The sequence below is a fragment of the Chamaea fasciata genome, unplaced genomic scaffold (genome assembly GCF_029207755.1).
Source record: "Chamaea fasciata isolate MVZ Bird 193981 ecotype frontalis unplaced genomic scaffold, bChaFas1.0.hap1 SCAF_7, whole genome shotgun sequence".
Taxonomy (NCBI): Eukaryota; Metazoa; Chordata; class Aves; order Passeriformes; family Sylviidae; genus Chamaea; species Chamaea fasciata.
The window spans coordinates 18,523,559-18,550,953 of NW_027094092.1; the positions used below are offsets into that span (position 1 = coordinate 18,523,559).

At 40.1% G+C, this 27,395-nt stretch overlaps 1 protein-coding gene across 1 annotated transcript in view; it reads left to right on the top strand.

The window, feature by feature from the left end:
* Nucleotides 1–683: 683 nt before the first annotated feature.
* The window catches only part of LRP5 (LDL receptor related protein 5), a 106,986-nt gene continuing 80,274 nt past the window's right edge, over nucleotides 684–27,395 (top strand). The window contains exons 1-4 of the mRNA XM_066187821.1: nucleotides 684–1,074; nucleotides 15,049–15,246; nucleotides 18,803–18,999; nucleotides 21,161–21,292. Of these exons, the coding sequence (XP_066043918.1) occupies nucleotides 15,053–15,246; nucleotides 18,803–18,999; nucleotides 21,161–21,292 (523 nt within the window). The 5' untranslated portion in view covers nucleotides 684–1,074; nucleotides 15,049–15,052. The remainder of the gene's footprint in view (nucleotides 1,075–15,048; nucleotides 15,247–18,802; nucleotides 19,000–21,160; nucleotides 21,293–27,395) is intronic.

The window sequence follows — 27,395 nt, forward strand, 5'->3', positions numbered from 1 at the left end:
CTGCCTGAGCTAGAAAAAATGGGGTGGGACTGGGGAAGTTGGGAAACCTTTGTCCTTTTGCTCTCGCTGCCTCTTTCAGCTAACAGCAGTCTTCACAAACACTCACAACCCGTGTCATGGTCTGCATTCAAACTCCATCTTGAATTTCTCGTGCTGTGGTGCAGGAGAGAGCACAGGGGTTCTGAAACTCTCTATCAGTTTTTGCCCTTTGGGAGGGTGCTTGGTAGGAGCATTTCAGGGTGTTGTGTCTAGTGCTGTGAGCTTTCAGCCTTCTACTAAAAGCATCAGAGCTTGCTTTCTGCCTGTTGTTACTGATTCAACTGGTTGAACCAAGCTTTTAAACCATGAAGACTTAATTTGTTCTAATTTGTCTGTTGTTAGAACAGCAGACAGAAGGTATTGTGGAAAGGGCTTGGTTTGAACTCCTAACTATGTGGAAGATGCTATTCACATTCCATAGATAAAGAATTGGGCCTGCTCTTCCATCTCTCTTTTACACCACTGTCTGACATAGGGAAGGAAGAGATTTTTGGATACTTGTGGCGCTTCTGTACTCCCTGCCCTGCTGGTCTGGGAGAAGAAATCCTCCTCTGCCACACACAGAGTCAGCTCTTGAACATCTGTAGATGCCTGTAATGCCTGTAATGCTAACATGCTTTCATTTTTTCCCTCTGTAGCATCTCCCTTCCTGCTGTTTGCCAACCGGCGGGACGTTCGGCTCGTGGATGCCGGAGGCACCAAGCTGGAGTCCACCGTGGTGGTCAGTGGTTTAGAGGATGCCGCTGCGGTTGACTTCCAGTACTCACAAGGCATCGTTTTCTGGACAGATGTGAGTGAAGAAGCCATCAAGCAAACTTACATTAACCAAACTGGGAATGTGGTGCAGAATGTCATCATTTCTGGTCTGGTTTCCCCGGACGGCCTGGCGTGTGATTGGATTGGGAAAAAACTTTATTGGACGGATTCTGAAACCAATAGGATAGAAGTAGCTAATCTCAATGGAACATCTAGAAAAGTCCTCTTCTGGCAAGACCTTGATCAGCCCAGGGCAATAGCTTTGGATCCGGCTCATGGGTAAATATTAATTTGGCTTAAATGCTTAAATGGATATGGTGGTGATTTATGTTGAGTTTTTAGTTCTAAAAAGAAAAGGAACACATAGCCTTTTGTTTCACTTCACATTTTCCCGAGGTATTTTTCTCAAGATCTGTAACTGAACATATGTTTGAGCTTAAATATTTTGTGGCAAGAAATGGCAGCCCAGGCCTTGAGCCAAAAAGAAAAATACAGCTGGTTCTTAGGTGCCAAGCCAAATATCCAACCAGCATAATTACCTGGCTTATCCCATTGCACTTTGGAAAATTAATTAATTTTCCAAGCATTTTATTATTATTATTATTATTTTCTCAGTTATCTTGTCTGGTAAGTTAACTCTGATTTTGTATGTGATGTCTATTTAATGTAGACAACAATATGTGCAAGCCTGCAGGCGTTGAAACAGGAATTCTCACTTGCTATGCTCTGGTAAACAAAATCAGGATATTTTTAAGTGATGATGTTGAATAATAATGTTTGTGCCAGCAAGGGAAAGCATCCAGGTGAAACTGTGGATTCTCAATGCTGTAAAGTGACCATGTTAAGAAGTAGTAAGAGTGCAGGCTGCATGTGTCACTTCTAGTGCTTCTAAAAATGCTTGTATATGTGTATGGTTCCTCTCTCCCTCTTCTGTCCTCCCCAGGGTTTCACATGGGCTGTTTGCTCTCCCTGTGCACAAGTCGTGCTGGGGTTGTGTCCTTTGGGCCTGGCATTTATTGCAGTGATGGCTGAAGATGTGCTGTGCTAGATGGGCACCTGAAGTGCATTTCTCTTGTGTGCACAGATCCACATGAGTGAGCTGGTTTGGGACTGATCTGCTGCCATTTTCACAATACTTTCTCAGAGATCACTTTATCTTCCTCTAGGGGTATACATAGTTAGGATTCTCATCTGTAGGAAAATCTGGCATTAACTGATTTTTTCTCTGAATCTGTCCTCTTTGCAAAATGTTGCTGAGTTAATGCAAGAGCTTAGTATAAACCATAAAAATAAAGTTTTGGTGGTTTATCCTGCTCTGGGAGACGGACAGTTTCTTGAGAAGCTACCTGCTTCAAATGTGCAAGAAGTGAAAATGGAAACTATGCAACAGAGGACGACTTAACATCACCATGTTAGCATCTTCCACGCCACATACTGGAACTTTGGTTGGTTTTGCAGTGTGTCCTGCATAAGATTTTCCAGATGAATGTGAGGAGTTACAGGTACATTTATGATTAATACACAAAAGACATACAAAGGCTAAACGAAACTGTGTGTATCCAAAGAAACAAAATCCTTAGTTTTGTTGACACGTCAAATGCTGGAGCTGCCTGTAGCCTTCAGATAATGGTTGGAAAGGTACAGCCATTGCCAGTAAAAAGGAAAGTGGGGAGACTTTGTTGGGCCGCAGGACTTTTCTTAAGGGGTCCTTATCCTCTTAATCCTGCCTTCTCCCCACAGCAAAGTGTTGCATAGAGGTGTTTTAAATAAATTAACAGGAATCCTGTTGTATCCTGACAGCAAGTAATCTATGCAGAATTAGTTAATGTTGATTAATTAGATGTAGAGTTCAGTGGTATATTTAAAGAGAGAATATGATGTTAAATTGAGTATTTCATGGTGAGGTGGATTACGGAGAGTGGTATGGCACTTTGCCTGAAATACCAGTGCCAGGTTTGGTTCTTGTAAGTGGATGCAGTTCCTTGCCTTTTGACTGATTCTTTAAGTGTTGAATCAAAGACAGAATTGCCTAAAAAATGAATATATTAAACTTAACAGAAAATTTTAAAAGTCAGATGTCATGTATATTTGTGGAATAAAACATTCAGGTTTGCTTCTACAACCACTTCATTTCACCTGGTATTTCTGAAATGTTTTCTAGGTGCATCTGTGAAATAGTGACCATGACCTTTGATTTTTGCACAACAGGCTCTGGGGTTGAGCTCCCATAGAACCTTATGTTCCTTGTTCCAGATATTCTCAGGGGAAGAAAAGTGGGTGACAGCAGGAGAAAAGAGCTATTTAATACTTTTTAATTTATCTTTTTGTTATTAAGTTTTTGAGATCAGGTGGCTAATACTGTTCCTACAGCTGTCGGAACTGTATTAGATCAGAGCACCTGAGTAAGTTTGTGGGATTTTTTCCTAGTCTGAAGTTCAGACTAGGATTCTTGTTTGATGCATCTGTCACTGGAATCTGTCACTGTCATTTGCTTTCAGTTTGGAAGAATTTCTATTTCATGGTTGTGATTTTGTCCTTTTAGCAGTTTCTACTAAAGAAGTGTGGGTGGGAATCTTAGAAAATGAGGAAGACAACTTCATTAGTCAACTTCAGTTTCCAGAAGCAAAATGGGACAAATAAGCAGTTTGCAAATGCTTAGCTGATACTATTAGTACCCAAACATGGGTTTGTCTAGAATGCTTCAGGTCAAACAAATCTGATTTCTCTCTCTTGAGAAAATAACATGTTGTTGTGCAGAATGGTGACACCTCCTCTTGTCTTGTAGCTTTAGTAAGGCTGTTCAGCAGAGGTGGTTGGAGGACTGTGTGTTGTGGTGTTTGCAGTGGGGTGTTATGCCCAGAGTGGTGTTTGCTTATTAAGTAGGTTTAATTCCATTTTGAGTGCAATTCTTCAAGACAGACTTGTTTGCAAGAATAGAGAACACACTGAATATACTGTCATCATTTCTCAGGAACATCGGAAGCGTAATGAACAAGCCTTGGGATATGGGAGAGGGGCTAAGCTGACTTCCAGAGTTTCCTTTTGAAGGCTGTTTTTCTGTGATTTCCAATTGACATTCAGGAGTATGATTTTTCAGATGTTCTGATGGGCTTCCTAAGTAGTAAGTCAGATGCTTGTGGTGTAGTGACATTTTTAAAGAGAGCTGCATCTTTGCACACTCAGCCTATCTTCCTTCTCTAAATGCAATGATTATCTCAAGGTTATGACTGAGAAAGGATTCCTCTCCCCTAATGATTGTTCATTACATTCCTAAAGTTTCTTTTTTTTTAAGGCAAGCTGTGAGACACTTAAAGCTTATCTGTGGGTCTCTCTTCTTTGCAGAGCTAGTGAAAATCATTAATTGTACAGGGTCTTCTGACAATCTGAGAAAGTATCATAATTAACAGGAGTCAGCCTAATATGTAATGCCATTCTTTCCCATACACATTAAAACTTTCTTGCTGGACCCACAGTGTATTCTGGGAATTAAAGGAAGCAGAATATATGATAATCTAATTATTCTTGCCCGAAATGAAGGATAAATGAAGGAGGAGAGATTACAAAACATTTTTCTGCAGATTTGCTGATGCTTTGTTTTAAACATTTAGATCCCAGTCCTGCTGTAGGTTATGTTAAGCTGAATTTATATAATGGAGGACATTAGGCTAAAATTCATGGGGTTTTTTATGTGGAACATCAGCATTTATTTACATTCTTGATAGGTAGACTGTTGGTGGGGGATTCAATAGCATTATTAACTTTGAGTTTGCAGCTGTTGCATAAGTTTTTACATGTTTTCAAGAAACAAAGCTGAATTTATTGTATGTAAAGATTTTACTCAAGCCCAGGTAAAAGAGGTAGCTCAAATTCCCTGCAATGCAGTGCAAAGAACTTAAGTGTCACGAACATTGTCTGAAGAAGGAGGAGTGTATTTGAAAAACAAGTTTTTATCGCATGTCATGGCAAGCAAACTTAAGTTTCCTGAAAAGAAATCTTCAAAAGAATGCATGAATGAGTAGCCAAAACAAATGATTTAATTCTCAGTCCTGTAGCGGAGGTCTTAGATCTGAACACTCTAGAATGTGTGTTGACAAGGGTCATTAAATCTATGACATAAAAATCTCAAGGCTTGCTACCTTCTCCGTGTAACACAGGGCTCTGATTCTGAGGATCTGTAGCATATCCATAATCCTCATATCTGATTTTCACTAAGTGCTTAATGAAGTAGTTAGTTCACATTATTAAAATCTCCAATGTATTAGAGATATTTACTTCGGTTAATATAAATCTTGAATTTGTTCCTACTTGTGTGATGGCTGCTGTATTGCCTTCTGGAGTGAGCATTCTGTCCAGGCTCAGGCTGTATTTTGTATAGCTTGGCTCGCTTAGCAGACAATAATGCTTGAGAAATTTCTGCCCCCTCTGCTTGCTGAAGCACAAAGAGCTAAATGAGACATCTGTGAAATATCTGTGAAATGATTATTTTAAGGAAGGATAAAAATTGCTTGCCTCAAGAAAAGGTGTGCTGTCTTGTGAGTTTTTTTTGTGTGGGTTTAACCACAGTCATCACTTGGTGTAGTCGCTGGGGTTGTTGATTTTGCCATACCCGAGCTGACCTGCTAACTCTGGTGGGATCTGTAGAAATGGTGTTTGTGAAAGAGGAGAATAAGGACCTTTGAACTGTTTTGACTGACTGAAGGAAAGCTACAAACTGCTGTCTTCGTTTCCTCCTTCATTTTAATTCTTACAAAGTCTTCCATGGCATGGTGTGGGGCTGTTGGGCAGAGGCAGTGCTGGTGCCAGTGGACCACCACAGAAGCTGACTTCCTTTATGGAGCAATCTTCCCCTTTTGGAATAGCAAAGCTTCAGGGGAAGGAAATAAGATAAAAATTAGAATGCTGCTGTAAGAAAAAAAAAACCCCGAGTACTAAAAATAAATCATCTGTTTTGGCATTCTGCAGAATGGCTATTAGTTTGGAGATTAAAACAAGTCTAATCTTGTCTGAACAGTATTAAGGGAGTGCCACAGCCTAGTTTAGCCATTGCCTCAGGTTGCTTTATGGCAAATAAGCCAAAATCTGCAAGCAGTGGCTGTCATCGACCTGAAGTATATTTGGCACCGAAGAAAGGATTAGATGATAAATGCACCAAATGGGATATTAAAAAATGGATATAGAAGGGACAGCTACCACAATTAAAAAGCTTTCAGTTCAGAGTCTAAAATTAAAAGCCTCAGACATGCCTAGTTGTTAATCCAGTGTTTCCTCAGTGTCACAGCAAAGCCATGAACCAGACCTGGAGCTGTTCTAACTCACAACTGTGTTTGTATCAGCACCTCCAACTGCAGTGCTGTTTACTGATGATTCACCAGGACCTTGGTCCCACACAGCAGCAGGGCAGGTACTGAAGGTTAAGCATATTGGCCTGCTGTGTTGGAATTGTTGGGATCTGTGTGAGCTGCAGGAGACTGAGGCTTTTGATACAAATAAGTGTGAATGATGGTATCTTTTAAGCAGTATGTCTTCTGGTCTTAATCTCCTTTGCACTAGTTAAGAGGAGGGGGAATTCTGAAGAAAAACTTGTGACTGTTGCAAGTGGTGGAGAAGAAAAGCAAGAAACATCCTCTGAGTAAAGACTGTACTCTTTAGAAACCCTAACTCCTGGCTGCTTGGTTAAAATGCAGAAGATGCCCGGGTTTTGAGTGAAACGTGCTTATTGCTGCCTGAAAGCTAGAGATTAGTTTATATCCTGTGTGCTTCTAGTTAGTAATTAATTGCAAGTATAAAATTATTTTGAAGCTTTTGGTTAGTTATTTGAAACTCTGTAATATATGAGTAGCACGATTATTATCTTAAAATGAAAGAAAAGTACTCAACTGTAAAATTGGTTCACAGTCATATCCAGTATCTTGGTATGGCTGTAATTTCTGGGACTTGGAAAGCTTTTGATATGTGTTTCCAAATAGCTGCAAATAGTCTCATGCATAAGAAACTTGAAGCTGCAAATAGCCTCATGCATAAGAAACTTGAAGTTTTTATGGAAATTGTTATTTACTCTAATTTTCTGGTGATTGTCCTTGCTGGTGACATCCTTTCTTTAAATAGTTCATTAGTCTCCTCTGCTTATTTCTCCCTTTTCCTGCTCATAGATACGACCAGAGGGCATATATTGTTCAAAGGCCTTTTGCTTCATTTGAGAGCAGACCTGCCTGTTCAGAGATGATGGGGAAGAAAGTGATTTACTTCCCCCCCACCCCCCAAAATTGGATGAGAAAGAGGTGGAAACGCGTAGACTTCCTTAAAAACCCCATTGAACTCCCTCCTCTGTTTGCACTCTTCTTTTGCTACAGATTCTGTGATTCCTCCATCCTGGGTCCTGGAGACTGACACTTCTTTGCCCTGTACATATTTAGTCTTATTAAGTTTGGGAATTGTATTCTTATCTTCTAAATTTCTACACCGTTTCTTGAGGGAGCAGAAGGAACAACAGGATGGCTTTAGTTGTCACAGTGCCAGTGTGTGTTGCAGTGGTTTCTTGTGGGAAGTCAGGAATGCTCTGGGACTAAAGAGGTGATGGAAGCTCTTTGATTAGACGGCTTAATTGGGTGCATTTTGTAGCTGCAGGTACAACATGTTGGTCTGGCTGGACAGGCACTATTCTGTTTGTCATGAATGAGTTGCTTTGGTTTAACTCAAAACATGTTTCTAAATTTTTTTTTTTTAATGTAAAATTAAGCGTTAGTATAAGCTGGAGTAAGAATTTTTCCACGTAACCTGCTGAGGGTGTTCTCAGGGTTTTGTTTGTTATGGTGTTTGAAATTAAAAGGATGCAAAGGAACACGGTTCAGTTGCATGCCTTGACAAATTCCTGTCTGTAGTTGAAGTGTACCTTCCCTTAAACTTTGAGTTAAAGTGCATCAGCACAGTGAAACATAAAATGCATTGGTTTGAGCTAAATGTTTAAGGGCAATTGCGAGATCTGTGGGTAAGAGAGCCACCAGCACCTGACTTACACAGTTGGATTACTGTTGTTCAATACATTTGCTGCACCCCATCTTCCATTAAGTCAGTACAATGTGTAGATACAATTTTTTGACCGTCGCAATATGTTTTAACTCAGTGTTTCCTTACGGAAAGAGGAAGAAATCTAGGTTTAACTTTAGGTAGATGTAGTTAAGTCATGACTGGGTCTAGCTCACAAGCTGGTGGACAGTTCAGCAGTTCATTTTGCACTTTTTCATACAAGGATACCCTGAATTTTGAGTGTCTGCAGTGTGTCTTAAAGTGGGTTGAATGTAGTGAGGTTTGGCCTATTTTTTCCTATTCCTAAAATAAATCACAATTTGTCAAAGAAGAAGGGGGCCTGGGGTCAATGTACTGAATACGAGAGAGCAATAGGCCCTTGCTGTCAAGAAAGCCAACAGCACTCCTGGGCTTCATCAGGAGGAGTGCTGCCATGAGATCAAGAACCTCCCTCTCTGCTCAGTGCTGCTGAAACCACCCTTGAGGTGCTGTGCCCAATTCTGGGCTCCTCAGCAGGAGAGAGACGTGGACATGCTGGTGTGAGCCCATCAAAGGGTCACAGAGATCAATACAGGCATCTTATCAGTGTGTGTTTTAAAAGAATAAATCAGAATAAAAGACACTGTAGGAAAACTGTTGTGGAGAAGGCTGGTTCTCAAGGGTTTTGTTTGCTTTGTACACATTTTTGAATACTATGTGGTTAGTTGTGATGATTATCTGCTGTGGCATATTTTTGGGTTTGATGTAATGATTTTGTCAAGAACATCCAGGTCTCAAAATTCTGTGCTTGAAAACAAGAAAAAAAAAAAAGGTAATTTGAGTAAGCAATTTGCAGCTTAATGCTATGCGAGATAGACATTCTTTTCTTCTGTAAACAGTTGGGGATATTTGATTTCACAGTGGAGTTTTTGTAGCTTTAAAGGTGGCATGGGGGAAGTAAGTTTTAAATGTGCAGGAATCTAAACTTCATAGCAATTTCCTGTAAACTCCTGTTTTGTGCCACGGGCTTGTATAAGTTCAAGAGCATTGTTGAAATTGGAGAAGTTTGTACTGATTTATATCATCTGTACAACTGGCCTCTTTTGTGTAAGCAGGTTATGTAAGGTTTGGCAACTGTACTGCATTTTGGGAGATGGAAAAAGTGTTTGGGCAACGTTGGCTGCTTTTTATTATGTCTGTGATACCTTCCAGCTCAGATGGCTGATCAGCTGCTCTTGGAGGGCACAGCCCTGATTTCTAATCTTTGTGAAAATGACAAGAGACATGAAGCACCAGGAAATGAGAAATGACCTGCAGCTTTAAAACTGAGGGGAAATACGGTCTTCATCCTGGTTTTGCTCCTGCACCTGGAGTTTTAAAATGAGTTAAGCAGGAGAAAGAAAACAAACCAACCAACCAACCAACAACAAAAACCCACCCAAAAACAAGGCCAACAAAAAAACTCATTGGGGTGCAGTTTGCCAACTTCAAAATCTGATTGTTTTTGCAAGGTGCTTTTCAATCCCATTCTTCTGATAGGAGGGAAGCACCATTTAAACCCTAATTCAATGTGGTAATTTATGTGCCAAAACCCAGTGACTTGTTGACTGCAGTTGAATTGCATTTAATTAAATTCTGACTGGAAAGCTTGGTTGTGAAGCTTGCAGCTACTGTGCTTACATATAGAGCAGTAACTGAATTTTACGTGCTCTCTTGGGTCGGGTGCTTCTGGCTGCTGGACTGGATGGACTGTTAGTGGCTGTGTGTTCAGAAGAAAGTATAAATTTACATCATAGCTTTGATGGTGCTTTGGCCTTTGCTCTGCTTTGTTCCAGCTGGTTTCTTTGGTGTAGCAAAGTGCAGTTCAGTTTAGGGACAGAATTGGTGCAAGTGCTGTGAAGTTGTTATTTGATGTTGGTCTCTTTTTAGCCCTGCCCCTCCTTCCTTTCTGCCTTGAAAGTCTGGAGTTAAGGTTTAAAACCAGCGATTGGAGGAAGACACTTAAGCATCTCTGAAGAACTAAATAACCCACAAGTTTATCCAAGGTCTGCTTTTTGTTTAGAGCTTCTGTAATGCTGCTTGGTTTCTTTTTTTAAAGAGTATTGATTTGTGATCGTTGCTTAGCAGTGAATTTTGCTCACAAGGGCTTTTTTCTCTCTCATTAGCTCTTTAGGAATTCATGTTCTCATTTTCTTTTACAGCCTCAGTGCTGTTAGACTCCTATTGACCTGTTGCAATGCAAGCAGGATATAAAACTTCTGAGATGCCAGATCTCAGCCCTAAAATGTGATCGATCTAATGTGTACAAAGATACTGGGTTTTGATATTTTTAGTGTCTTACAATTGTTATGGCATGCCCTGCCCCAGGGGTATTTAAAACGCTGTGATTTACATTTAAAAACACCACTATCACCACCGAGAAAATCAACCAAACAAAAAAACCTACCCAAATGCCTGCCTTGGGCTCTTCATTGTTATTCAGTGTGCATCTTTTCAGCTGGCTTCAAAAACTGGGAGGCACAATAGTACAGGTAGTAGCAGACTGAGATTTTTTGCCTAGTCTACTTATTTTTCTGAAATGTTATCTGGGCTAAAATACTGGGGTTTTTTTTAATGGTGAAGTGAAAACAATAGGGATTGTTAATACACTGGACACCTGAAAATAGGTTCTATTTGAAAAACAAAAACAAACCAGTCCTGAACTGTCGTTTGTCCCAGAAACATTGATGATGTCTTGACTGTTTGAAAGTGCTTGTTTTTTTATTGAGATCAATAAGAGATGTGGACTCTTGAGCATTCTTTAAGAAATAAATTTAGGAAAGCCTTTCTTTTCCCCCCTACAGAAATAATACGTCAGTTATCCCTCCAGGCTCCTGGATTAAGGCTAATTTAAATCAAGATGAATCAAATCAGTTCCTACATATAAACTGTTAAAGCATACAGACTGATTTCTTTGTCTCAGAAGCCACTTGGAACTTTTTGCCATTTTGTCCCCCTGTCCATGAAGCTCCAATCAAAAATGTCTGCTCTTTGTATAAGAATTGATGCTGTATACTGGAGGCATTTGGAAGATGCAAGCTGTAAGGCCTAATGATTACTTCAAGACATTACTAAAATCTCTAATTTCTCCACTGTTTTTCCTGTATTACTCTTTCTCTGATGAACCAGGTAGTGCAAGCAGATTTTATTATTTTTGACAGGAGACTAATATTTTTTATCAGATCCATGGGTTATTTCAAGGGTAGTTAACCTTTATCTTTTTCTTCATCACAAATCATATCAAGGAAGTTTTCCTGCTGCCCCAGAATTTTCTCTTATCACTGTTCCAGTTAAGTTTGCAGTGCTGCTTTAGTTAAGCTTGTGTCATTCTTTCCATAATAACCATGGATTTTTTTTCTCTAGGATTTATACCATCTGCAAAAAAATTTCTTTCTTCAGGTGACTTAGTGTTCCAGCCAGGACACTGTATTTTTAACTTGGTTTGAACTAGTTTTGTCACTCAAAATAGAGGGGGCAAAAAAAGGGAAAACTTGACAATTAGTGTGTTCTTGAAAACCCCTCACAGGCGTTGCAGTTAAAACTTGACATTTTATGGCCTGTTAGAGTCTCATGTCCAGTGCTGTGTTGTGCCTCGTGCTGCCAAAAAATGTCAGTAGAGTCTAGATGTTAGGGTGGAGAAGGGTGGAAGAAGAGGGATGGAAAGGATTGCCCTAGCTAATTGTGGAGTCAAAGGTGAGTGACTTGCCTAGGGGGAGTTGATGAGAAATGCCTTTCTCTGGTGCCTTCAGCTGGCTGGTTGCTGCCTTTATTTGCTCCTTCTGTTTAAGCACCACTGCTGCAGAAACATTGGTAAGACTGATCATTTGCTAGAGGTAACTGAAAGGTTTTGGGTTTTCTCATTTTGTTTCCTTGCAGAATGCTGATGCCAACACCAGGAGCGGGCATCAGGGAGGAAGTTCTCCATTTGGCAGTGGCATGGGTATAAATGGGCTCACTTAGACCAGAGATCAGTCCTGCTACAGGAGCAGCTGATCTCTTCTCACATTGATTTCCAGACTCCCAATTCAGGGTCTTGATGTGCTGAGAGATCCCCAAACCGGAGCAAATTTCCTAGAATTCATGGCAATTCAGCACCTGCTGCCTGATGAAAGGGCAGAAGCCTCTTTGAAAAGGAGAGGGGGGTTAAATGGAGGCAAAAATTGTATTTGCTGTTTCATGGCTTGGCGTGCACTCCTGTGGTGGACCACAGGAATTCTGTGGAGCACACAGAGCCAAGGAAACCTTTATCTGCTTAGGTGTTTGATTAGTGCAGAGACTCAGTACACTCTGAAAAGTTCACTGAGAAGATCAGCTTTATGATACTTGAGGGATTGCAGAGACACCCTGTAGTCAGGGCAAGGTGGTGACAGGGTATATTGCTTTTAAAAAGTCCCAACTGGGAGAGAAGTGGTTTGGAAAAAGGCTGCCTGCATTCAGATTGTTCTCCATGTTGTCTAAGTGCATCTTCATCCTGCTCGACCCTTCCTTTGTGGTGCAGTTACTTTGCTAATACTCATGTGGTATTAAACCTTTGAATAACATTGAGCTTGGTGCCTGCTAATGAGCTGAAATGTAGACATGCAGGTTTCCTATGACAAGTTTGTGTGTGAATTTCAAAGTACTGCTTTTATACAGCAGTCTCTGTGAGGCCAAGGGTAAACACACATCACCTATGAAATTAAACAACACTATATTTTTGGAAGAGGCTCTTGAGTTGGAGCTCCTTTAATATCATAGAAAAGCCATGAGAGCCCTTTGGTTTACAGAATTCTTTTTTCCCCTTCATCTGAATGCATGGAGAGTGCAGGCTGAAATTTTTATGGAAGGCTTGAGAGGAATTTTGTTCCATGATAATTTAGGGAATTTCAGGTTTTTTCATATTTTTAACCTGCTCTAAAGGTTTAATACGACTTAGCTAGTTTTGTCTCCTTTGTTTTTTCTTTTAGGTAACTTTCATGGGATTTTTCATTTTGGTCTAAGTTCCTTTCTAGTCTGCACTTAATACATTTCAATAGCCGCATGATATGGCCCAAAATCACTTCTAATAGCCACATTTTTCCTCATTCAACAGTCTTTTGTCTGTCTTTATTCCTGTGGAGTTGGATGCAGGTGGTGCAAGGTAGTGCAGATGAGCTGGATCAGACAACTGATTTGACCTGACCAAAAATGAGTATTTGGCCACATCAGTTTCACAGTGTGATTTAGCAGCTGGTTGTGCAGACAGGTTTTTTATGTCTGCTTTTCTCTGTCTTTAGTTGTTTGTCAATAGCTGCTTCCCCACACAGTCTGAGTTGCCACAAATTACAGCCTGTCTTGCTAAGGAAAACCAAAATGAGTGGCAGTTTACATTCATAGGTTATCCTGTGAACTGGGGCAGCTCTCAGCTACTGCTGCTGCTTTTTCAGGAGCAGTCGGTTTATCCTGGTTGCTGGAGCTGAGGAAGCTTTGGGAAGGCATCTGGGGACATGATTGTGCCTCAGCCACTCTAATGTGGGCTATCACAGAACCTGATGAGGACTCACCTGCGTGGAAGTTTTTTATTTCAACTAGAAAACTTGTTTGACCCTCACACTCAGGTGTATGTGTGTTGTGATACAAGTGAGCAACTTCTATCTGTCTCTCTATTTATATGGTTATCTATATTCCCCTCTTTAGTGGGGTAAACTGCTCATGTTATATATGCTGCAGTGTAGGTGCTGTGGCTGCCCTGGAACTGGAATTCTACCTAAATTGGGGTGGAGAATGCACACGGAGATCAGAGTATTTTAAGGTCAAGTGTGTTGGAAGGGTCATTTGCTGGTGATAACTGTAGAGCTGCCTGTTCCTCCTTGGCTGAAATGATGGCCCCAGCTACACGTAAAGCAGCTCTGGGGCCTCTGCAGTTTGCAGCAGGATCTTGCACTCTGAAGGGGACCACCCTGCAGAGGAACATGACAGCAATTACAAATATAGTCACTACATCATCCCTGAAGTGATGTAGGGACAACATTCTCTCTCATAAAATAAAGCATGAAGCTTTTTTTGTGTAAGTGTGTTTTCACTATTCACATTTGTTTGCTTCCTTCATGGTTCCTACTGTGATTGCATAGCGAGTGCTGTCATCTTCAGGGCAGCTAAGGGTCTGGGATAATCCAGGTTATGAAACATCTGGCTAAGCATTGTGCAGGACTGAATAGATGTCTCTTTACCATGCTTTTCTGGAGCTCCAGTGTTAGGAGGGCTTAGCTCAGTGCCTTTGCCCAGCTGGTGCCCAGCTGTTGCTCCTGTTGTTCTAACACTGTTTGGGGAATCTGGGTAGGTGGTGGGTCCAGTGCACAGACACCTGGTTATGTTCGAGAGCTTCCTCAGGGCAAAGGCTTTCTCACACAGCCCCGTGCCCCAGATGGCTGTAATGGCATTGGGAAAGCAGTGTCACTGCTCTGACTGGCCTGAGGCAGCCGTGCTAGGAGTTGGCCGTGTTGTGTTTGCATGTCAAACTTTCAGGATGGATATGTGATGCCGTGTGATGTTTACCAGCTGTGAACTGGCTGACCTCTTCTCACCAGACCACTTCTCTTGTAACTGTACAATTTCAACTTTTCACGCAGATGTTGTGTGGTTTGCCACACTTTGATCTGATCCTTTCCAATTGGTACATGCTGTTAATGTCTATTCAGGCTACTTAAATTGCCCATAGGTGGAGTGACAGGGAAGCTGGGACATGGATAGGAATTGAGTAAAAAAAAATCTGAAAATTTAATGTCTTTCTAAGTCTTCATGGATTCACAATTTATATTTTGACAGAAACAAATTTCAGGACACTTGATTTTGTTCTTTTTGTCTCTCTGGATTTGCAATAGGAGGTTAAGCTGTGGTCACTGTCTGCTTGGATAGGTAACTAGTTGCTTCAGAATGTGATTTAGAGCATTAACTTGTAATTACTGACCACACAAGGATGGTACTCAGTTGTAAATGCTTATAACAATCAAGTACTGCTCAGCATTGGAAGAGAATGGTAAATACGTTACATAGAGGAAAAGCTTCATGAAGGACTTAATTTGTGCCCTGTGGGCCTGGGGTTTGATTTACCTTAATAAGTGTGTTAAAGTAAACATTTGGGAGTAAACATTGGTGTCTGTACCCTGCTGTATGTATGTACCATTCCAGGCTTTGCCAAGAGCTGCCATCCCAATGTGTCTCGTGGTTTCATTTGTGTCTGTGTGTCTGTTTCAGATACATGTACTGGACTGACTGGGGTGAAACGCCCCGAATAGAGCGGGCAGGAATGGACAGCAGCATGAGAAAGATCATTGTGGACTCCGATATTTATTGGCCAAATGGACTCACCATAGATCTCGATGAGCAGAAACTCTACTGGGCTGATGCAAAACTGAGCTTCATTCATAGGGCAAATCTGGATGGTTCCTTTAGGTAAGCTTCCTTTAATCTTTATAAAGGTATAAGTTATCTCCCACTTTCTGTGTTCATTTTGAAATGAGACTCTTTTTCCCTCAGTAGTCTAGACTAACGCAAATACCTACAAAAATTTGGGTTTTTAAAATGCAGTTCTTAATAGCCTTGCAAAAAATAACCTCACATACTATAAAACTGGTTTTAAGAGTAAGACTATTTGTATCAGTATTTCACTGTAGACTGTTCACATCCTTTTTGTACAGCAGGATTCTTCTTTTACAGGCTCTTACTTGTCTTGAAAGTGGTTGGAGATGCTTATTTTTGACCCTAGACAATATAACATTTAACTTGTAACTGGGATTTTACAGTATTGTTAATTTATTTTTTTTTTAACCAACAAGAAGTACACATTGAGACACACTTGTCAGTGGCCCCATCCAGAGATGTCCTTTATGTCATGCCTATTAATTAACTAATTTGGGGTTGTTTGAGACAACAAGCACTTAGGAAGCAGAATTTCCTCAAGCTTGCTGGAAAGCACAATGTGGAAGTTTTTTGGTGGCTGGTGTCCAAGTGTCCTGTTAAGTTTTGGCTTTTGTAGACATGGAGTAGTGGCACTTCAGGCAGGATAGACCTAGGTGTTTGAGATTGCATCTTCAGTTCTATGCAGTGCTCAATGGGCAGGTTGTGTTGCTCCTGAAGGGTGAGTGTCACATGCAGTAAAATGTCCTGCCAAAGTAATCTCTGCATTGTTGTCTGGCTTTGGTCTTCAGGTAGTTTTAAATGACATTTTCGTTTTTGTGATTTCATAACATTTTAAATGCCTGTGTCAATAAAATTGTTTTGCCTTGGTGAAAAGTTGGAGGAGTTCTATTTTACACATTTCTGTGTCATAGAATAATATGCCTTCTCCCAAAAAAACACATTTTCCATGGTGTTTTCCTTTTTTTTTTTTTAACTGAGATGCATTCCAATCCTGATTTGCACAGTCATAAAAGAGCAATAGCAATATTGACATGCTTTATAAAACGCTCTGAAGTTCCTTTGAGAGCACTGTGTAAGAGCTGGATAATGGTGGCATTGTAGTAAGTGACAAGTATTGACTGGCAGTCCAAAGCAGAGACAAGGGAAAAGGCCTTTGTGGAGGGCAGTGGTAGCTCCAAGTCTGGCTGCAGGTTTGTAGACAAGAAAGAAAGATTTTCTTATAATTCAGCATGAATATGTTTGTCTGATTTGGGGGTGAGTGGCAGAGTTTGAGGTTTCCAGGCTGTTTCTGCGGTTTTCATGCACATACAATTTGTACAGACTTTACTTGCACGTGTGTGTAAGTCTTGAAGTTGTAATTGGCATGTAAAATATATTCTGCTCATTTTAAGGTAGAGAAAGGCCACCTGAAAGGGAGAAAGACTTTGAATACACTAATTCCAGTAATCTGTCCAAATTACTTCATAATAGATCAGTGCTGCACGTCCCAAACAGATTTCTGTTGAACCATAAATCAAGTAGCATTTTAGGAAAAACAGTGTATTTTGCATTAAGAAAAAATTGGCTCACTCTTGCATATTTTACTCAGCTGCTAGAGCATGTAAATGCATGCTTGAGTTCAGAATATCCCTTTACAGGGTGCATTCTGGAAGTTCCAGATTTCCGACTGCACGTGAACTTTTAGGTATTGTCCAACATAATAACTTCTAAAGTGTTACAGATGTTGGTAAAATGCCATGAAGATTGATCTTAATCATAACTCCTTTTAAATGAAATTTTTATTTATTCCCTTTTCCATTCCACTGATGAGTGTTGTAACAGATGTCTGTGTATTGGGACTCCTAGATTCTGGTGCTAAGGTGTACCTCAGTAAGGGCTCAGACCTGATGGTAACTTGAAGAGTTGTTTCTGTTCCTTAAGCATGGAGCAAACAAGTTTCACTCATACATGACAGTAAAGAAATCTCTGATGTTTCAGATGCTGCCATCCCTCCCATCCCAGAATCCATTAAGGATTACCTCAAAATTCAAATAAAAAATAAATTTGCATTCTGTCTGGTGGATTAATGTTACTGGAGCAATCTGCCTCTTAACAAGCTTCAATTTGCAACCACATTTTCTGGAACTATTTCAAGGGATGTAATTACAGGAGAAAGGGAGACTTGATATCTAAGAATGATGGAAATAGGGGCAATACTTAGTGGAAAACAGCTGTTGTGATATTAGGACACAGCCACTGCTGTTGTTAGTTAAGTGGAAAGAGCAGTGGTGAGAGTGGAGAGAGAAAGTGAAATTAGTGTTCGTATTTATTCTTTTGTGTTTTATGGTAAGAAGTAGTGGTAATTACGCAGAATTTTTAGAACAGTTTCAATTTTATCTCCAGAAGAGAAAGTTTATTACTAATTTTGTTATCTCACGTATATGCTGGTACTTGTGTGCTTGTGTCAGTCTGTTTTAAACTTGTCCATGTCTGAATATATATCAAGAATTTTTCAGGTACTTTTTATTCCCTTCTGCCCTGGAAAATGCAGATAAATACCTATGCTGCTCAGAATGAAACAGAGTCCTTTCCCTGCCAGATGTTAGCTTGTTTTTCCTTAAATATCTTCAGTGGAAATAAATTGAATGCAGATTTAATATAGGTATAAGAAAATAAGTTTTCTCAGTGTCCTTCAGGATGACACTGAGACTTCAACTTTCTAAGTCGTATGATGAAAAACTTTGAATATTGCTTTGCTGTGTCACAACACTGGTTTGAAAGGTGTGTGTATACATAAAATGCACGGATTTTGTGAAAACTGAGTAGCAGTGTTTTGACTGAGGAATTGTCAAGCATCTTTTCTCTGACTTAATAAATATCTTCAAAACTACTGAATCTAAATTAGATGCACTTACTGCACCAGGTATAAATTTTGGGATCCTGTGAAAACATGTTAGAAATGTCATGTGTTTTTTGGCTTTCAGTTCAGCTAATTCTTGGAGGTGGGGTTGTATGTAATTGAAAAAACATCTCAAATGTTTCTGATCTGTATTAATTATAAATATTTAGTTTTAGGAAAAGTGTAATTGACCTTTGCTCTATATTAAAAATTAATCTGAAAAATACTTCTACTGCAGACAAAGTTAAGAGGCATGATTTAATGAGACTCATAGGTCATTTCTGCCTTTTTCTGCTAGAAGAAAAGACTGAGTGCAACTGAAGTTCTGGGCAAAGATGTCAAAGCATATATGATACTGCTTTAATCAGAGGAGTACTCTGGACCTAAGTTTCCTTGAAAAGTCACTTGTGTTTCGGTATTTGCACAGCTCCTGAAGTTAAGGAACTTAAGGAGTCAATATAGAGCCTGAATGAGATACTTTGATGCTCTGAAACCAAATATATTTGAGTTCTTATTGCTGTGAAGGGGTGAAACTTTATTTTACCTTTTTCAGTCTGCTTGTCACTTTTATCACCAGGTGAATCTCTTGGTCCCATGAATTTGTTGAAAGACGACAGTTCCTACACGAGTTTCTACAGAGCCAGATTTTTTAATGTGTGGTAACAACAGGAAGCAATCAATTTTTTAATCCTTTCTCTTTCTCCAAAAAAGGCAAAAGGTTGTTGAAGGTAGCCTCACTCACCCCTTTGCTCTGACACTGTCTGGGGACACTCTGTACTGGACGGACTGGCAGACGCGCTCCATCCACGCCTGTAACAAACGGACGGGAGAGAAGAGGAGAGAGATCCTGTCTGCCCTCTACTCACCCATGGACATCCAGGTCCTGAGCCCGGAGCGGCAGCCCTACTGTATGTCCTGCTTCCCCTCAAACCCCCTGCATGACTCCCGCTTATCTGTCAGGGGAAACATTAGTCACTAAAGCAGTTAGTGTGGAGTTCCAAAGTTTTGCACGCTTGTGTGGGGATTGGTTGTGATGCCTTAAGTTTTGTTCCAGATTCTGTGCTGCCCAGGGGTGTAGTTCTGAGCATCATATTAAGTGTTAGTAAGCTCTCTTTACAGAGTAGGTAAACAAAACAAATCCTTTTCCTGCTAAAGACCAAGGACAACTTTCAGGCCCAAAAGCACAAACAATGGTGGACTGAGGAGAGAAACCAGAAGGATGAGATCTCACAACCTGAAGCTGTAATTGGACAATTAAACCCCAATATGCAAATGGACCAAAAACTTATAAAAGTGTAAGGCCTCATTACCAGTGCTCCATTTTTTGTGGCCATTTTTAGTCCACCTTGGGTGTAGCCTTGGTCAGGCTCTTACCCTGCCCAAGGTGTACCCTGAGGGTCTTTCAATATATATCTGCTTTATTCTCTAGCTCTGTCCAGTCTCTGTTTCAGGTCAGCCTTCCAAAGGCATCAGTTGCTAAAGGCAGAAGTGCTTGAATTCTCTGCCGTGCTTTGAGTATTCCAGCCCAAATTGGTGTGAACTCATTCACTGTCCCAGCTGGTAGCAAAACCCAAAATCCAGTGCAGTAATTCAGTGCCGTCTTTTGGTTGGGAATATTTGAACAAGAACGGTACCAACTTACTTACCTGGCATCTTTTTAATGCCATTGCTTTAAAGACAACTGTAAGAAATGCTTATAACTACCTTTTTAAAAATAAGTAAAATTGCCACAAAATATATAATGTTCATGTTGTACTCTTAAGTGCCATTTTTGCAATCTAGACTTGATCATGGTTAACTTCAATACACATCAAATAGTTTGTGAATGTCTTAGTATGGAGGGGTTTTAATTTTGGTGTTTCATATGAGCACAGATGTGCCTCTATTTTTCTGTATGTTCTCTGGTGCTCCTTGGAAAGAAGTAAAATATTGAAAATTGAGTAGAGCTGCATATATTTTGTATGTGCATGTGATTCTATGTGGCAACTGGTCTAGGTTTTGGAGTTTGCTTTGGGGTTGTGAGAATGGGACTCAAAAGCAGTGTTGTCAAATGCATATATTTGGATAGCTCTGGGAAGAATCAACTCTTGTCCAGAGGAAATATTCTTGCCATTTGGACTGGCTTCTTTCTTTATGCCAACTGTAAAATACACTTCCCTAAAGATAACATTTGTTATTCCAATGAAGTTTATAGGATGTCAGTAAATAGGCCTGAAAGTGAACAAAAGGAATTTGGAGATCATCTTGGGGATGGAACATGTGCATGTTTTCCTTGAGGTTGCTGGGTATGCACAGCACCCTGGTCTGTCTCACAGCTCCAGATAAGAGTTTGTCTGTGCTGAATTCTTGTCATTGCTTTTAGCTCCAGGAATGTCCCAGCCTAGGGTCATAGTATTTGAGTCAGTCACAAAGAAAATACAGCACATAGAGAAAGAGCATATGCTGAAAATAGCTCAGATGCCATTGACTTCATTAAGATCAGGCTTGGATTCCTTCCTCACCATTTTTTTTTTACTCTGTGAGTGTCAGTGGAAGTAACAAAAGTCAAATTAGCCAGACATTTTGTGCTTTTGTAATAAAGTATTATATTTCAGACAATGATTCAAAGTACAGTTTTGCAGAAATCTTGCAAAAGTTGCTAATTTTTTTTAGAAATGGCAGTATCTATCCATAGTTACTTACTAATATGGTTTCATGTCTTGCTGCCATTTTTTTTCCCATCTAAAGGAGAAAGGAGTGTTCAGTTGTATGTCTATCCCTGCGCTGTACATGCAGCAGTACTGTAATGTAGGAATTGTACAAATTGTAATGTTTTCTTTTCTTTCATAGAACTGAACTGCAACTGCAGCTGAACTCCCATTAGTTGCGTACATCTCGATTTAAGTGCCCCTAGAGTTAAGATGCCAGGGTGGGGGGGTTGGAGATCAAGCATTTTATATTGTGATTCCTCTGTTTTTTAGCACTAAAGCTTATGCCAGTCATTTGGGATCTATAATTTCTTCCTCATGGAGAAAATGCAGCTTATGAGCTTCTAGAACAATTAAAATAAATCTGTTTTGTTTCTTGAAGTTCACACTCCATGTGAAGAAAACAATGGTGGTTGCTCCCATCTGTGCCTGCTGTCTCCAAGGGACCCCTTCTACAGCTGTGCCTGTCCCACTGGTGTGCAGCTGGAAGATGATGGCAGGACATGCAAAGCAGGTAGGAACTTGGCTTTTTTCTACAGTCACAGTGTGGGTGTGGTTTGGGTTCACTGCTTCAGTGCTGATCCTTGAACAAATGAGTTGACAGGAGGTGCCTGATACACTGAAATGTCATTTTGAATCCAAACCTCCCACCAAGCTACCAAAGGCAGTGATTTTTATGAACTGAACTAATCCCTTGTAGTAGAAATCAGAGAATTTTGTCTGTATTTAGGGTTGCCACTTTTCTGTAGGAACAAAGTAGTATGTGGAACCCATTGCTGAAGCATTTTATTAGAAGTAAGTTAATGTAGGACATCTTTCAGTTGGACAGTGGAGAAACTTCTGCTCCCTCCCATTCATTGTCCAGAAGAGATCTATGATAAAGTGATGGTGGCTGAGTCGTTGGGATAACTGAGAAAATACTGTTCTAGCTGAGTTGTCCATGTCCCTGAGAAGTAGGAGAGGGCTGTGTATCACCAGTAAAAAGCTGTTTAGAGAATAATAGCTAGAGTATATCCTTTAATTAGAAAGTGTAAATAGAGGCATATTTTATATCCACAGGTTGAGTGAGCCTTTTGGTAAGTTTTGAAAACTTTTTTTATGCATTGATGGAGAAGTCTCTTATAAAGATGCATCTTACAGAAGCAGGCAACTAACTCTGATATGGTGGTAGAATACTAGAAGGCAAGGTTTTGGAGAGTGTTCTCTGACTCTGCTGCCTGTCTCCAGTGTGCTTTTGAGTCTAGTTGAATAATGTAATCATTTTCTGATGGAGCTTGATTCCTCTGTGTACTGGAGCAAGCATAAGAGATGTCTTTCATTTGAAAACTAGAAGTCCAGTTTAAACACTGAATTTCCAGGGTTTAAGGGCTGGCTTTATTAGCTCACCCTGCTGTAATTGAAAGGCTTATAAGACGGTTTTGCAGCTGCTAAGAGACTTTTCCCTTTACTCCTTCCAGCTTTGGAAAGTTTCCCTTTCACAGCTTTTAAGAAAAACCTCACTGAATGCTCAGGACAACCTTTTTAGACGTTCATATTGACCTCCTGTTTCTGGCAGCAGAAATGAAGTTCACCGTGCTTTTGGCACTTTGGCAGATAGCACAAGCAGGACCGACTGCTTATACTGTGCTTTCACCTTTCCATTGTCAGCCCAGACAGCCTGCCAAGGGTTTTCTGTCAAAGGAGGGCAAAAAAGTGGGATGAGAACAGGAAATCTGGTTTTGCATAAGAATGTGGCTTTTTGGTTCAGTTTTATGGATTATTTCTTTCCCAAGCTCCACATCTTTTGTTGCCCTGTCTGCTTTATGCCAGCATCCATGTGCTTCTCTTTCCCATCTTACTAATTAACTCCTTGGTTGCGAGGAACTGACTTTTTGTTCTCCACACGAGCCCTTTGTAGTGATGTTGTAGCAGGAGCTACAGATCCACGGGTGTTGACCACCTCTTCATTTTGTTCCCTGTTGGCTTGGGCAGAGGTGCAAAAGCACAGAGTCACTTGGGCATAAGAGCTTCTTTGACTTCAGGCTGTTAAGTGAATCACACAAAAGCTGCTGCGGGTTTATGTGCAGAAGGAAAAACTGTTCTGTTCTCAAAATCCCTGTCCGCGTGGGGCTTTACTGGTTCAAACATAACTATATAATGTATATATCTAACAGAAAAGCCCTGGGGTGCTTGGTTAGCTCTCTTGAGTATTGAATCTTAGTTCTCTTGAATATTGAAGTATACATACATTTGTAATGTTCAGATGAGAGCCCTCCGTAGCTCTTTACAAATGGTAAAGGGCCTAAGTAATTAACAAAAAAATATGAATTCAAGGGCAGGTTGTGCCAGTATTTGCCTTGCTGAATTACATCTGTATGTAATGAAACTCTGAAACTCTGGATTTTTATACTTTGACTAAAGTAATCATTGATATGGTGGAACCTTAAGTATCATGCCTGTGTTAAAATAAAAGTTCATTTTCCTGTCATTTTAGGTTTTGGTGTTGATTCATTCTTGCTTTCCCTCTAGTTCTGAAGAGTTGCTCTGAATAAATAAAAAAATTAACCTTTGCAATAAATATTCATCACTAATAATAGAAGATAGGTAGGTAGGTGGGTAGATAGATAGATAGATAGATGGCAACTGGCATCAAGCATACATTCTCCTCGGGAATGTGTACGTATTTTGCGCATGTACATTTATTGTTTTGCCGACTTGTGGTGCTAAGTCTGTTTTCCTCTGTTGGCTTGAAAATGTTCTGCACTTCCTTGAAGTTCCCATATCAACAAGCAAGGGAGTTATAAATTTGAAAAGTAAATCAGCTGCTCCTGACCATGTAGGTACTCTTTGCAAAGTGAACATTCGAACTCTGGTCTTTGAAATTACTTAGGAGGTTGTGTTAGACCACTGCTGTCTTGTTGGATGTGTCAAATACATGATTTTAGATAGGTGTCTGAACCTAATCTTGCTGGCATAGAAGGTAATGAAGTGAAGCCTGTCAGAGTCTGATGATTCTTGTTGTGCCTGTGCAGGGTGGCCTACTCAGTAGTAACTGGTAACACTTAGCAACTTCCCAGAATAACTGACTAGTGAAATTTCAGGTCTCCAAATGGAGCTTCAGTTCTTAGACTAGGTAGTTTTCTTGATTTGTATTTTGTTTGGTTTTTTGTTTATTTTGTTCATTTGCTTGAAAGCCTGTCCTAAGCTGATTTGAGCAATTGCATGAATATTTGAGAAAGGAACCAAAATTTGGTTCCAGTCATTTAGAAGGGTTGTGTAATTCTAACAGCAAATAGGCCAGTTAAAAGCAGAGTGAAAGGGTGGAAGTTTGGGAACCTTGTCTTAGTAATTTTGCTGATTTAGGACTATCCCGAAGTTTTTCTTTCTTTCATTGTTTAAGGATCACATTTATTTTCTTTATGAACAGAAATATTTTGATTCATGAGTCTTCTGTCCGTGTGCAATGGCTCCTTTCTAGAATCTGTTCCTTCTCCTCCTCCCATTGGGTTCCCTTCTTGATATTTAGTGAGCTCTGTTGTTGGGCCAGTGGTGCTTTGACGTGTTGTGACAAAGACAAATGTATTAATGGCTACTGTCTTGTCTCCAACAGTAAATTATTTGCTCCATTTTTACCTTGCAGGGTGGAGACTTCAGGTGATGCCTGTCACCTCTTTTGAGCAGATTGACCTTCCTCATACTTCTCACTTTCCACAGTGCACAGTGAATGACATGAATTTATCTGTTTCTCACTCCAGCTCTGGTGCGCCTTTGGTATAATTTGTACCACTTAAAGTGGATGTTTCCAGATAAAATGGAGCTGGATCCTTGCACCCTGTTCTGCTTTTGTGGAGCACGTTTGTTTTGCTTTGCTGGGTGAAGCTGCAGTCTCAAAATATTGGATGACTCCCCCTGCTTTTTTCTTCCTTCTGTGACTTGACCATGTGGTTCAGTTTAGTGACATTCAGGGAAGTCTAGATGTTTTTTGTGTATCTTGCCAGCTAACTGTGATTAAACCCTGATCCCAGTCTCTTGTACAGCAACTATGTGTGTGCATCCTTCCAAGACTGAGCTGGGTTTTGTAAACAGCATTCAGCAGCATGTTTCTCTTAAGTTTCTGGAAAATACGTAATTTATTTTTGCTATGTTCAGTGTCAATGGCATACAGCTATCACTGCAGGCCTTCTAAAGGAATGTCAAAAGCCTCATATTTTTTCTAAGTGGATATATTCCCTGTAAGTTGTCACTCTGACTTCCTAAATTCCCTCTGGCTGTCAGTGTTGCATTCCCAAAGGTTCTTACTCTCATTGCAAATAATTTTCTGATATTGTAGTGTCAAGTTAGTTAAAGTATATGAACTAGAATTAGCTGGATAACATTTTAAAACCTAATATTCAGGGCTGATACCTGAAAAATATTTTCAACGTTATACACCTCGCTTTCACAAGTCTTTACTAGCCTGACTCTATGGTTTGAAGCTGTAACAAGTAGGGTAAACTGGATTTCAGCTAATGTTCTTTATTATTCTGTATTTTTAATTTCAGCAAGGACACTGAGAGCTACATGGTGTCATAATTAGTCCAGATCCATGCAGCTTTTGGAAGCTTCTGAAAGCTGTGTACCCCTAGTTTAAAAAAAATATTTTTCAGGATTTTGTTTTGCTTCTCATTAAATATGTAATGCTTGGTGCAGTTTATAGATAAAATACTTCAGTTAATGCTACAGAGTTTTAGTTTACTCATTATGCAAATTCATTGTAGCAATTTGACATGGCCTGGATATCATTAATTCTTGATCCATTTTACATGTCTAAATTCCTCTCTAACCAAATTTAAGTCTCTACTAAGAGGAACCTTTTTTTTTACTTGCTTCCACATAAAAACACAAACCAAAACAAGCCAAGCCTTTCTGTGACACTGGTATCTCTTGAAGATTTAATTTTACTCTGATTTATTGTCTTTCCGTTTGTGTTGGGAAAGGTCATGATTCTGTTGCCTCTCTTGTGTTTGAAAGCAATGTGAGAGACCTCTTGCTAAGAAGGCATAAGGATGGTTGAGGTCCAGGTATATTTGTGTGCCATGCGAAGAGTGGATGACAAAGGTGATAGCCAAGTTTGCCATAGTGTTGGAGAAATGCTTTTGATATTTTGGAGCTTGCACAAAGGAGTAGTGCCTGGAAATAAGGGCAGTGCCAACTGAAGTATATTCCGTTAATACACTAGGTATTGGCTTGGTATAGATCTAAGCCAGGGGGTGTCTGGACAATGTTCTTGGTCATAGGGTTTAGTTTTAGGTGGTCCTGGAAAGAACAGGGAGTTGGACTCAAGTCCTTTACAACTTGAGATATTCTATGATTCTAAGTAGACTGAGCAAAACTGTGTCTAGGAAGAGCTATAAAAGCATAAATGAGCCTCTGCCAGAGCTGCAGACAAAGAATTTGGCTGCAAAAGCAACCATATAGTTATGGTACTTTAGCTTCTGCTTGCACAGATATTATTACTGCACTCAGAAAAAGTAAATGGCTGTGTACTGGCATTTTATGATTTGTGAGCTAATGCTATCTGTGCAATGCTTGGTAGTGGATTGCTCCTATAGGGGGTCTTTTTCTAAAGGCTGTGCAAAAAATATGTTAGCGATAAATATCCAAGATTGCATCGACTCCTGCTAGTGACTTGCCTTAATACTGAAGTGTCTGACAGATTTGACAGTGAGACAGGTACCTGAATTCACAGTTGTCTTAGTGACTTCTTTACCACAGCAAATCTACCCTTACACAAAGGGGGTTTACACTGCTTGAGATGTGGAAATTGAACTCTTGCTGTGCATCAGCATGAGCATTTCTTAAAGCCAGCGTGAGAACCGCTGCTGTATATTGAGCTTTAAGCATAACACGAGTCAAACGAGAAAACTACTCGTTTTTAGAACCTTTTATATATTCAGTGGCAGGAGTTGGGTTGTTTTAAAGTGGTAACGAGAATTTCTTCCTCCTTCTGCTCCTGCTCCTCAAATGTACCTCAGTTGATAGGTACTTTGTAGAAACCTGGTTCCTTTTAGGTGTCTCAGGCTAGATATTGTAACTAGCCAGCTGCTTTTAGCAGTAATACTGTCCCTGTTATGTCAGAATGTAAGTGGCCATTTGAGACACAGTACATTGACCTCAATTCACCAGAGGCATTTCTCCAGTGGAAGGCAACTGTTCTTTGCTTGAAAATGGGAGAATTTGGCTGTGAGTTAGTCTAGTTTGGTTTTAGAAGTTGTAGGGTTTCTGCCAGGAAGGTGTGACAGCTGTAGTTTCTCAAATAACTGAGGAGATTCTGTTCTCCCCAATGAAAACCAGAAAAAAGCCCACATGTTTTCCTAACTGGAAGAGAAAGTACTTGCCTCAGGTGTTCAAAGAGTCAGCTACCCTTTTCTGTCCTTGATCCTGTTGTTGAGGCAGTTGATCAGGGTTGGCTACTATTCCCAGTATCTTGTTTCTCTTTGCCATTCTGCACATTGTGAAATAGAAAACAGTGTTTTTGGAACCTGCTGGCTGATACTGCAGGGCATGTAGTGGTTTTTTTATATGCAGGAGATAGAGGAGTGTTGAAGGAAGAAATGCTGGGGCACTTTCTTCTTGTCTCCTGTGTATTTCTTGGTGCA